Source organism: Macadamia integrifolia, chromosome 13 (assembly GCF_013358625.1).
Source record: "Macadamia integrifolia cultivar HAES 741 chromosome 13, SCU_Mint_v3, whole genome shotgun sequence".
NCBI lineage: Eukaryota > Viridiplantae > Streptophyta > Magnoliopsida > Proteales > Proteaceae > Macadamia > Macadamia integrifolia.
Genome location: NC_056569.1, coordinates 4,584,499 through 4,597,830, shown reverse-complemented (window position 1 = coordinate 4,597,830; position 13,332 = coordinate 4,584,499). Strand labels below are relative to the sequence as shown.

The 13,332-nt window shown below is 37.3% G+C and overlaps 1 protein-coding gene across 1 annotated transcript; it reads left to right on the top strand.

The window, feature by feature from the left end:
* Positions 1 to 529: 529 nt before the first annotated feature.
* LOC122059625 (UDP-N-acetylglucosamine diphosphorylase 1-like) lies at positions 530 to 12,811 on the top strand. Its single transcript, XM_042622534.1, has 15 exons — positions 530 to 799; positions 1,025 to 1,079; positions 1,158 to 1,309; positions 2,793 to 2,832; positions 4,199 to 4,291; positions 4,364 to 4,476; positions 4,579 to 4,653; positions 5,991 to 6,030; positions 6,151 to 6,233; positions 6,307 to 6,384; positions 8,737 to 8,880; positions 9,912 to 9,979; positions 11,671 to 11,785; positions 12,070 to 12,226; positions 12,464 to 12,811. Exons 1-15 carry the CDS (start codon positions 545 to 547, stop codon positions 12,559 to 12,561), a joined length of 1,566 nt encoding a protein of 521 aa, XP_042478468.1. The 5' UTR covers positions 530 to 544; the 3' UTR covers positions 12,562 to 12,811.
* The last annotated feature ends 521 nt before the right edge of the window (positions 12,812 to 13,332 follow it).

Sequence of the window (13,332 nt, the reverse complement as noted above, 5' to 3'; positions counted from 1 at the left end):
TTCCACATTTCTCTTTTCCACTTCCATCGGCACATAGCTTTGCCTTCCATTCAGAGAGAAATTTTCCTCTCATCCCAAAGCTTCTGCCGCATTCAAATAATTTCTCTTGCCATCGCTGATAAGGTTGTGCTTTGGAAGATAAAGTTGAGAATTGGGCAAGTCTTATTACGAAATTATGCTTGAAATCCTATGATTGGGGGTGTGAAAATTGTATTCAGCCGCTGTACTGGTGCAGTGCACAACGGATGATTGGGAACCTTTTGAGAGCACGGGTTCAGATGCTTTCAACCGTCCAATGTTCATCGCACCTCACCATTCCCTAAGATGTGGGCTCTCACGTGGAGTGAAGTGAAGTGGATTCCAGGGAGGACCACAACAAGAGTCCCGTCAATGCTCCGTGGTGACCGTTGAGCAAACCCGAAATTCTGAATAGGATAATACCAGAACAATACCATTCTCCCCATCCGGTCATATACCTCGCTTTTCTCAGAAGTTAATGGTAAATCCGATATTTTTCATAGCATGCGAGGTTGTTTTGGTCATTATGGCCATTTCTCCCTCCTTATATCTCAGTCCCTGTGAAGCTCAATGGCAAACAGGAACAGACGCGGAAGCTGAGAGCTCCCATCCCAAGGGACGTCGAGAGATGGGAGAGCTAACTGTAGCTGTCGACTACAATGCCTCGTCTCCTCCACAGTCTCTGTTAGAGAGGCTCAAGGATTACGGCCAAGAAGATTCTTTTGCCCTCTGGGACGAACTCTCCCCTGAAGAACGACAGCTTCTCGTCGGGCATATCGGGGTAATTCTATCCACTTCCGATTTATCCATCCAGATCCATATTTCGCTCTAGTTAAGTTCAGGCTATGTTTGAAGTGGTGTTTTTGCAACTGCAAATGAAGTAGTTGCAAGTTTTGATGTACAAATATTGAAGCAATCTGGTTCTTTTGATCTATTTAGAGTGTGAAATAAAAACCCAAAAAACGAAAGAAAAATCTGATCTTTTGTTTGATTAATTTTGTTTCAGAGCTTAGATCTTCCCAGAATAGATCGGATCATTCGCTGTTCACTTCGGTCCCAAGGTGAACTTCTTTTTCTTTTCTTATATAATATAGGGCATTGTTTTGTGACTTTTAAGTCATTTTGAGGGATTTTTTTAGGGCTTCCGGCACCGTCGATTGAGCAAGTGCCAGAGAAATGTGTTTCTACTGTTGAAGAGAGAACACTTGAAGAAAGAGAGAGATGGTGGAAGATCGGCTTAAAAGCTATCTCAGAGGGGAGGTTGGCTGTGTTGCTTTTGGCTGGTGGGCAGGTAGTGTTTTTGTTTTAATTGGTTCATGCGCATAATTTTATTTGTTGCTGTGCAGCTTGCTCACCTAATAAAGATATAAAGTAGGTCCGATTCTTGATGTATCAAAAATGAATGTGGCGAATGTCAAGAGTTAATTTATAACTGATTATATAATTATTTGGATGGCTTGGCCTGCTATAGATTCACTGATGTTCTTTTTTCGTTAATTTTTTTTTTTAAAGAAACTAGGAACAACACTTATGGCAACTTTATTAAAGAACAAATAGGTGTTGTAGCAACTTTATTAAAGAACAAATCAGTACTGTTTTCCTTTTGATGTATGTAGTTGGTTTTGTTAGTTCATGGTGTCATAAAATGCTCTACCTGTCGTGGTGTCTTGTCTTTTTTGTTATGTTGATGGTAACAGTTCTTCTTGGGTATATAGTTTCCAGAAACTGCTCAAGATGTATTTTTAGAGCAGCCAGACATGCATGGTGTTAATTGAGACAGTCATCTGACAGACCTTAACTCATATGTTCCCTTAGAACTCAAATTCGCATATAGTTATTATTGAATAGAGCATAGAGATTCAACAAGATCTCAAACTCACTCAAATAAAATTCTACAAGATTTAACATTTCATCACTAATCTCTGAGTTATGCCAAGATTGTGCTCCCCCCCCCCCCCCCCTTCTCTCCTGGGAGGTTTTCCTGGAACCTTTTTCTATTCAGAATGATATGATGAACTCAGGTTGCAGTCATGTTTTATCTTTTGAGTGGCCCAATTTTGAACATATTGTTTTTAGGGAGGTTGTGGTGGCAGCGGTGCTGTTGTTGGTGGTTTGTCAAATTTGGGCTGTGATTATAAAGAGAGAGGCTTGAGTGGGGGTTTTGAAAGTCCTTTGGATTTTGAAAGAGGAAGGAGATGAAGAAGAAGAGCAAGAGTAAGGTGCCGCGATGTTGCAATATAATAAAAAGTTGTAACAGAGGCTTGGCATCTTTGAAATTTCCTGTTTCTTCTTCAATCCTCCTCTGGAAATGTCTGAAGGGGTTGGGATTTCCCTCACAATGACAGTCACCAAACCAAATACACTTGATATGAGCCCACTGTTCCCCGGCATTAAAGAAATGTTACACATCAGGGGAAGACATTCTTATGTTGTTGGTGCTGTCTTTTTATTTAACATAGAAATAGGCTATAGGCAATTGGTAGGCTAGCGGTGTTTGGTTACACATTCATTATTATGTTGTTGGTGCTGATTTTTTTTTGGGAAACAGATATGCTAGTTGTAGTCTGGTTACATTGCCCCTGGCTATTTTCTGGCTTTTAAAGTGTTTTTTTTTTGGTGTAGCTTTTTCTTCATCTCCTTTCGTTATTCATTAGTCAATTTTCTCGTGAATGGTTACAAACCCGTTTTTTTTTTTTTTTTTTTTCTCTTAGCATTAAACTGTAGTAGTGTATGGATCTTGCAAGTATTCATTACAATGACATTTTAATGCACAGGGGACCCGCCTTGGAAGTTCAGATCCCAAGGGATGTTTTAGTAAGTAATTACTGCATTTATTTGATCATTGGAAACATGTAATACTACTTGCTTTTCTCTCGTTAGTGTCTTTCATTTTTACAGAAGGTTGGTTGTGGATTAGGGTTTAGAACCTCTTTCTTCCATTTTCCTATATGGTGATTTGATCTCCATGGTCTGCCTCTCCAAGTTTGGGTATCTTGCTGGAGGTGTCATGCTTCGGATTATACTTCCATTCCCTGTTAAAAGAATGCCACTACTTGTATCTGTGTACAGTAGAGATATATAGCATGATTGTCAGTAGGTCACCCAAATCTGCTGGTGATTATGATGTGGACTGGAGAGATGCTTTTGTTATATTTAATGCAGAATAGGATAAATAGTCAAAATTTGCGTAACTTCTGAAACTGTGGTTCTGCCACTAGCATAATGTGATTAGAGAAATCTGTTCAAATTATTGATTTTTTAATCTTAAATTCCTATGAATGACATTTTTCATTACAAGAGATGATGCAAGAAACAGCGTAAGGTAAACAATAACCTTGTCCAAAATATCCGGGATCATCACCCATTACTAGATTGTGGGAAAGTATATTTGTCGATATGATTAAAGAGTGTTTGAGCACCTGAATTGGAAAGCTTATCATGTCTGTAGTTCATGAACCTATGCATCAAAATATTCGGAATCGTCAGCCATTACTAGATTGTGGGATAGTATATTTGTTGATATGATTAAAGAGTGTTAGAGCACCTGAATTGGAAAGCTTATCTTGTATGTAGTTCATGAACCTATGCATCAAAATATCCGGAATCATCAGCCATTACTAGATTGTGGGATATTATATTTGTTGATATGATTAAAGAGTGTTAGAGCAGCTGAATTGGAAAGCTCATCTTGTATGTAGTTCATGAACCTATGCATCCAATGGAATGAAATATTCATCAAGGAATTTAGTGCCTATAATCAACCACCCTACTACCACCACACAGTTTCCCTTTAGCAAAGTAAGGTTGTAAATATCCTCAAAACCTCCTCTTGCAGTATGTTTAAGCTTTTACTGATGTTATTAATTACCTCCCATAAGGGTCATAAGTCAGCATTCCATAAGTATAAATGAGTGATCAGTTTATGCTACTGAAAATATAATATGACATCATTGTTAAGTATTTTCATAAACTGGCATCACCACATCAATAATATTCTTTATTTATCAAAGAAAATCATGTATTTTATAAATATTCGATGGAAGCCCTTATTTTTTGGATTTTTGAGGTTTCACTGTAGAGAAGAATGATGTTATGATCTTCCATTTTGGATTATACAATGCATTCATATAAAACCTAAGTGATTATGTTTGCCTTTTCTTTTCACATTCTTTTACCTCAGATATTGGTCTTCCATCCGGAAAGTCGCTATTTCAACTTCAGGCAGAGAGAATTTTATGTGTTCAAAGACTTGCTACCCAGTCTGTAAATGAGGGTAATTTTTTTAATATATTTACTGTGCTCCAAGTTCATTTGCGATGCTGCGCTGAAAAGTTTGTTTCTGCAGGCTCGGCTAGTTTTGTGCCAATACATTGGTACATAATGACTAGCCCATTCACTGATGATGCAACACGCAAGTTTTTTGAAAGTCACAAATATTTTGGTCTTGAACCTGATCAAGTGAGATTTCTGAAAATATTTTGGTGTCTTTGTTCTTATTACCTTATGGTAACTTGTCAGTTATTCAATCTTATTTTCGTGTAAACTTTCTCTGTAATGCAGATCACCTTTTTCCAGCAGGGAACTATCCCTTGCATCTCCAAGGATGGTAGATTTATCATGGAGACTCCATACAGAGTAGGCTCTCATTTTTATCTTTAAAATATCTATGATCTTCATATTTATTTATTTACTTATGTTTTGGATTTAAGATTTATATCCCAGTATATCAACTTCCACAATTAGGGCTTCTTTCATTGTTGATGACTATGCTTGCTGTCATCTGAAGGAATTTGTAAATCACCTGAATCATTTTTCACATTAACCTCAAAAGATCGATAATAGTAATTTGGAACTGAAATAATACCTTTCAATCCATCTTGTGTAAGCTCCAATCTGACTGAACTGATGAAAGCTCCAACTCAAGTTCAATCTCTCAGAATGCTTGTCAGAGTGAGTGAATTGAGAAGCTGCCGCCTATGTGCTGTAAGCAGGTCTCCAGCTGGTCTAAGATCCATTCTTCCTGCACGATTTATGGTTAAAATGCTTTCTTGATTGATCAAAGAGGAGGAAATGGTTGATAAATTATCTGTGAGAATGTATGGTTCGATAGATTTATTATGGTAAATAATATGAAAGAAAAAGGGATATTTGTAAAATCTGCACATCAGATGCTGTTTCCTTTTTGTAAAAATTGTCAGAGGAGTTTATTTGTTGCCTGAAAGAAGTTAGGCTTTTGCCAGAACTAGGATTAGAAGTATGGAATGATATGAGCAGCACTACGAGTGGGTGTATATTTAGGTTGAGTGGTTTGATAAGACAAAAGATGGAGTTCCATTGAAAGAATTGTACGAGGTGAAGAAACTAGGGTTTCAAGAGTGGAGGTAACCGTGGAAACTAGGTTTAGATTGGAGGCTTGTATTGAGTCCCAAAGGATGATGAAAATGGTCGAGCATGGTGATTTGATGGAGAAATCATAAAAAAAATTTGTAAGGCTCTGAAATAGAAAATTTAGGGTCGGTGGATTTCGAGGGTTTTGAAGGAATGATGAAGTGCTTAAGATAGGCTGGCCAGTCCGGTCACATACCCACACCACATGCTAATTAAAATATAGAAACTGGTTAAATAGCTCTCTTAATATTGGTTTGACATTGCTTCCCCAACCCCCCCTCCCTTGAATTGAGGACCTTTAAGGCATGAACTGCGAGACTGAAATATGAGGATGAGAGACCTAAAGAAATTTGCTACGTAGATGCACATTTTGAAGGGTAAAATCATATGCTTTAATGTAGATATGAAAGATATATTCACTGGATTGAGAATGCTTCCATGTTATGTCCTGTTCCTTTTATCCTCAATGTTAATATTCATATCATTTGATGGTTCTTCTTGTTTTGAGTTCTATTTTTCTCTTTGAGCTAGTTTCTTTTCCATTCTAAGTGATAAATCCATAAACCTGATTTTTGAAAAGCCAGGTTGCAGAGGCACCAGATGGGAATGGAGGTGTTTATTCTGGTATGATGTTTCAATGATTGCAATGTGAAACACATAGAAGTTAGTTTACTTCATGTTTATTTCCTACTTACTGGGAAAAAGTTCTGATTTCTTCTATTGGGATATGGATTTATGAATCAGCTCTGAAGTCTTCAAAACTACTGGAAGATATGGCCATGAGAGGTGTGAGATATGTGGATTGCTATGGAATTGATAATGCATTGGTGAGGTTCATCTTTTGTCTGTTGTTGGTTCAGGAATCAAAAGAAATATATCTTAATTACCAACTGTATGCAGGTCCGAGTTGCTGATCCAACTTTCTTGGGATACTTCATTGAAAGAGGTGTAGCTGCAGCAGCAAAAGTCGTGCGTAAGGTAACTACTAATTACTGATGCTATTTTTTGGTCATTGACATCTAAATCAGAATTCAGCTACCAGCCTGAAACTTTCCGTGCTCTGTTCTGCATCCTTAATGTGTGTGGAATGTATTTTTGGGTTTGGATTTGGCTACTTTTATTTCTCTGTGTACACTTGTGCATACTTATCTTTTCTTCTATCTTGATATATATATTTTTTTCATTGCCTATCCCACGGAAAAATAAGTAAAAAAATTAAATAAATAAATTGGATGTTTTCTTTGAACATTGACTATTCATTCTTATCAAAAGAAGAAAATAACAACAATAACAGTGCTTGGCATTTAGCAGTTGGACATCACTTTCTTTTCACCATTTATGGTATTTACAGTTTCTTTTCCTTTGGACTGCATCTTGGTAAATGCTTTGATTATGTAGATTTTTTTTGATGATGTAACAAAAATACTGCGTAGATTTTTATGAGATAGTATAAACAGTTGAGGCTCATGTGCAATTCTGGTTTATTCAAATATTTTTCATTATGGAACATGCATTCTATTTGACCCCTCCAATGCAAAATTGTGTTAGGAGTTTGGTTAGGGAATACAAAGCAAATATGGTTTTCCAAGTGGAAACAGAGTTGGAAGAGTTGGGCTTCAGAGTAGTCACTGATCTGTGTGGAAGTATTTGAATGGGTTGATTTGTTGGTATCTAGGATCAACATCTTGGTTTTGAGGTTGGTTCCGTCTCTGAAACCAAGATATTGCATGTTTTGACCAAAACTTGGTATTTTTTCTGGGCCAACTTGAAACCAAACGTTGGTTTCGAGGCCTAGAAAGTGTTTTTTTTTTTTTTTTTTTTGTCATTATTTTTTCTGTACTACCTATTTTTGACATTTTAAACACAATCCATGAATTTCACAAACCACCCAAAATGGTACTTGTGCCAAGTTTGTTAGTTTACGTTGATGATGTTGTACTCTAGCATTATATAAATGAAGTCTGCTTATAATTTGGCTACTGGAAGTGTAAATAAGCTGTTTAAACAATCGAAACAGACATTAGAATGGAAAACCAAGCATACATGATACATTGAAGGAGTTATGTTCCAGTCAAACCTTACTTGGTGTGAGCGTCTGTGTTTTATATCACTTTGAATGCCTGAATGAAAATAATTTTGAAACATCAAAACAAAAGATTATTTTGCCGGTATATTTTGTTTTTATAACAACAAATAACAATAACCATAACCTTATCCCTACCATAACTGGTCTTTTTTGTCTTTAGTGATGTTTTATCACAATAAGATTTATAAAATTTGTAAATTTGAGAAAAACCCTAGCCTTTGAAAGTTAAAAGTCGCCCCTACAACTGAAAATTTGGTTTTGGTCATTGAACTGGAGAGTTGATTTTTTATCCTTTTGGAATTTGAATATTTGACTATTTTTGTTATATTTGTTGGGGGTGATGTTTGCTTATTTACGAAGATCTAGATCAGCAAACTCTTTAGCTGATTTGCTAGCCAAGGATAGGATTTACAGAGAATTTGTAAATATAGGGCCATTCCCAATTGAATAGTACAATTTGAGATATCTCGATTCCATTATGAATGCAAATCCCAGTTTTATATTCGTCTCTCTCTCTCTCTCTGGAAACATGTGGGGTTTGGTTGATCTTTATCTCCTTCTGGTGGAGGTAGGAGACTCGTAAAAAGGACTTGGTGCTGAATTTTCCATTTGGATTTAAGGACCAAATATGCGAATCATTTACATTGCTATTAATGGAGACAGCATGTAAGCAATCAGTTTTACCCACGACTTCCTCTTATTCACTATCCCTCAACTCCCTTCTAAAGCTTAAGTCCTACTCTAACCCCCTCCCTCATTCATGGGTGAAATTCCAAAATTTGTTTTCTCTATCTTTATAGTTGCGGTTCATTTTAGTCGTCCCTTGAAATGGTTGTCTTCTTGAATTAAATATGGTTTAATCGTTCTTCTCACTATTATTTGATCTTTGACCCGACATGATTTTGGCTAAATAAATTTCTTTTGAATCCAGGTCATGTCTTTATTTAATTTTATTCTGCCGGTTTTTTGTTTCCAATTACTGAATATCATTTGCAGTTGCCCCCCTCAAAAAAAAAATTTTGTTTTTCCGCGGGAAAACTCTTGAGAATCCCTGTAATGCATGTTGCAATTTGAAATCATTACCACTTAAGCTAGCACACTGAACATCTCGTTTGAGCTTGTTTTGGGCTTGGAATTTATTTGAGTCCTTACATTTTTTGGGTCAAGCTTTATTATTTTTTTTTTCTCCCTTCTTTTGGACTAATAATGTTTATACATTTTTCCTTTAATTGACTTGGTCACAGGCATACCCACAAGAAAAGGTTGGTGTGTTTGTTCAACGGGGTAAAGGTGGCCCACTCTCTGTTGTTGAATATAGTGAATTGGATTCTTCACTGGCTTCTGAAATCAATCAGCAAACTGGCCGACTTCGCCTTTGTTGGAGTAATGTATGTTCCTTGGATATAAGCTCAATTGCTTTCAGTTATAGTTACGTGCATCATACAAGCAAGATATTTAAATGTGTATTGGGATTCAAAAAATTGGATAGTTAGAAATTGTTATATTACTTATTATTATTATTTTTTTTAGTTCCCTTTGTTCTTGCTAGGATCGAAAATTAAAGAGTTTAGTGAATCTAAAATCCAAAGGAAAGGAGGTTCATGGCTAAGGGTAAAGATGTCAGAGGCTTGGTTATTTTGGGATGTACCAATTGTGCCCGAAACGATGTTAATAAAGAAAAGAATCACCGGCGGGGATTTCCAGATATATTACTGAAAAGAATCGATAAAACACACCTAGTCGATTGGATTGAGAAATTTTTGTCCTATTGTCTCAAACATACGATTCAGGGCGAGATAAAGAAATAGATCGAACGGAACAAGGTGTGTGTGCCGCCCTTTCAAGGTGTGTGTGCACGTTGCTCCTGCTACTGCAGGGTCTGGGAGGGGCAAATGTATGCAGCCTTACCCCCTGGTTCACAATATTGTGTTTATAGTCCACTGGAAACCCTGAATCACTGACCGGGAATTTCTCCAGTGGAAAACCCTTTTGTGGCCTGAAAAAACCACTCTCTCCACAAAATTCCCTCAAATTTTGGGTGTCCACTAAAGCTATCCAAATTTTTTTGCCCCACCATCTCCTACACTACCATGGGATTTTTTTCCTAATCACCCCCACTTCACTGATCATCAGAGATTACTAAAAACCATATGGTTTTAAGATTTTAAACTAAATATTTCTTCGTACATAAGTAGGCTTTGTAGCAATTTTAATGTTGTTATTTCTGAAAAATGAATTTCTTTTTTTCCTCATTCTCTTTTGGACCTGTTTTAGTTTCTGAGTTTTAGGAAGTTGTAGACCTACCCCATCATTATTTTCATATCTGTACTCTTTTGAACTTTCAAAGTTAAATTGGGTATACTTCTGATTCTCCTTTAGGTTCATAATTTTTGTACTGCTCTCCAATTTGCTCTCTCAGGTCTGCCTGCATATGTTTACTTTGGATTTCCTGAATCAAGTAGCAAATGGTCTTGAAAAAGATAGCATGTAAGTGACATTTCTATCTTCTTTTGTGCCTTTTTTCTTTTGTCCTGGCATGTGTGCATGTATGTGCATCTGTGTATGTGTGGGTATGAAGTGCATGGCTAGTTGGCACACTTTTTCCTGTGGAATGCTTGAAATAATTGTTTCTTGTGATATTTCACTAATTTTCATACTCTATGTTGTACACAGGTGTATGGGTTATCTAGTGCCTCTACTAATGGTAATTGATTGATACATGCATATGTTGCATTATTGCATTCTTAATATATTTATCATAGATTCCTATATTGTTTCCCCTTAAATTTAAATATGCATGTTCAATTCCTTGGATGGAATACTTCTGATGTTCATAGTTGAATCTTGGCACGAAGCAAGATAATTTTGCTATGGAAGAAGTGGAACTACTTACCTTGCTGTGGACCAGCTGCATTGTGACCAAAGATTTCTTGCCATAAAGATATACGGCCCCATTAGAGGGAAATAAGTTTCTTTCGTTCTTGTTGCGTATTTTCTGAATAGGAAGCAGAAAGATCTTAGTTGTGAATTGCTTCTCTGGAGTGTTTTGTCATTATAGGTTTTCTTTGTGAGTCTTCCAGTTGTCTTTACCCTTTCCTTTTTCTTCCTCCCTGGCTACAGAAAGTATTATATCATATTATAGGGAGAAAGAACGCTACCCATCCGCGGTCCCCTCGCCAGACACAGCCCCTGGTTTCAGGGGGGCAGTGAAAAGATGACCCTGCCACCCTTGGGTTTTCCAATTTTCCTAAATGAATGTTTGAGCTCTCCTTAAATCTGCTGAGTTTAGTCTATTGAAATGTTCCTATCTTCCCTGGCTAGTCCATTCTGGCAGAATATGTCCCAAGTTGGGGTGTCGACTCTATATGGACAAGGGAGTTTCTCTCTCTCTCTCTCTCTCTCTCAACAAGTATAATTGTACTAATATCAGCCAATAAAAAGAAGATGTATGCTCAGGTGCTATACAATTGTATGGTGACATTGGACCCTCTAGCAAAAAGTGATCCTCACTCCTTAACAAAACAGAATTCCCACCCCTTATTTGTTGACGAAATCATCCCATTTATCTCATATACGAAAACATATTCATCCCCCTAAAATCTGGAATCACTGAACATCAACTAGAAATAAGACCTTTTGCCTTGGCTGTAACCCGAGCAGCAGCCCTCTTCCTTTGCCTCAAAGACACGAGCATCCTCTCTTTCCAAATGCTCCAACTAAGTGAAACAGTATCAAACTAGCCAACCTGCCTTCCTAAGGTCTCTCTCTCGGCTGTAATGTTTTTTGATTATTACTTTGAGTTTTGTTTGATATGAATCATAAAATCATGAATCACAAAATCTGGTTTGTCTTGACATTTTGTTGTTATATGACTTTTTGATACTGAATAATACCCCTTAAATGAGGATACAAAGGTTCAGGACTGCTAACTGAAGATCTGTATATTTCATTGAAATTGCACCTTAACCTTGGATTGAATCTTGTTTTCATGGAACTGTATAGGCATGCCCTGCATCATAGATTTTGAAATTTGACAAGTTAGGGAAACATTCTACTATCTGCTGTTTATGTTTAATTGAGAAAACCGTATCCTTCTTTTGTTGACTTCTTTGTGAGCTTGTCAGCTTGTATAACTCTATGATTGATCTTAATGCTGGAAATGTGCACTTTGAGTGCAGTTACCACATTGCTGAGAAAAAAATCCCTTCTATACATGGGTTTACTATGGGCTTGAAGTTGGAACAATTTATATTTGATGCATTTGCTTACTCTCCTTCAACGGCACTCTTTGAAGTGAGTCATTTTCATCCCCCAAACTTATGGATGATAATAAGCCGAGTTTGAGGTGGGTTCAGATTGGTCAATCCTAACCTCTACCCCACACTCTGGAGAACCAACAGATTGTCTGATTTTATAAGGTGGGGTGGAGTAGGAGCCAGGGGTCCTGAGACTCTTTGGTGTACCAAAAACCTGAACCTTCCCAAATGCTGACTTTAATTTTTTCCATGTGTTTCCTTACTTGGAAACAGTATTGTGTTAGCATGTTATACTTACTTATCTACGATTGGAATAATCAGGTATTAAGAGAAGAGGAGTTTGCACCAGTGAAGAATGCCAATGGATCAAATTTTGACACACCTGATAGTGCCCGCCTATTAGTTCTCCGCCTTCACACTCGTTGGGTGGTTGCTGCAGGTGGCTTCTTAACGCATTCGGTGCCATTATATGCAACTGGTATTGTTTTCCCCCCATTTTTTGGGCTCCGTTGGTACTAGACTTTTATTTGAAAATGAAGTTGATATAGGATCTCCGTACCACAGAATTGTGGAGGAACGGAAATGAAACATTAGGATCTAGTTCAATTCATGGATAGAATTTAATCTTCTTTGGTGATGTTTGGCTGTTTAATAGTTTGTATATGATAACAAACTGTCTCGTTTATCTGATCTCCCCCTCTTTTTTGGAGCTCAGGTGTGGAGATCTCACCCCTTTGCTCATATGCCGGAGAAAACCTAGAATCAGTATGCCGAGGGAGGACATTTCATGCACCCTGTGAAATTGCTTTCTAGATTGGAGTTTTTTTTTTTGGTGTGGGTCTTTCCTGATTAAATCTAAATGAGTGTCATTTGGGTATCCGGTCAATAGCTGGTGGAAATCTTATCTCAGAATTAGGCGTACGTCTACTTCCAAGAGAGGAGGGTATTAGAAGGGTGTGTTTTCCCTACTCATCGTTTGAGAGATAGGATTGATTCTTTACCTGTTCATCATGCCTCTTCTCCGTGAAAAATAATAAAATTAAAAGTTCTCTGTGCATTTAAACTACCCTTTTCATTCATTTGTACGCACCACGTTTGGAATGAACAATCAAACCCCTTTCAACAGGTTATTTGGCATCTATTGTGACAAGTGCGAAACTTGAGTCCATTAAAAAATGGCCACTTTACTTGAATCTGTGTGTTTCAAGTGTAGATCTATAGACCATTCCACCCATGACTACTGCAAGAAATCGGATGGTATTGACATTTGAGGAGAATGTCATTTTCTATGAACCTCTTGGACCAAGAAACTAGCTGTCTTGCCGCTGTACATGGTGGGGATTACCAACTCCGGCGACTTCCACCCTAGAAACAGTAACTCATGGTGGTGTGAGTTGCGACAGCCATGCAGAGAATAGGCCAACATATATTGTAACTGTTTCAAAAATTACCGTCCACATCATCACAGGAGGGTTACCTCAGGAGTATCATCATTCCTTTCTATGGTATAAAGTTTTTGAAATGCCCTACCCATTATTAGTGGGTTTCTCATCCAGTTACTACACTAGTACATACATAGATTTA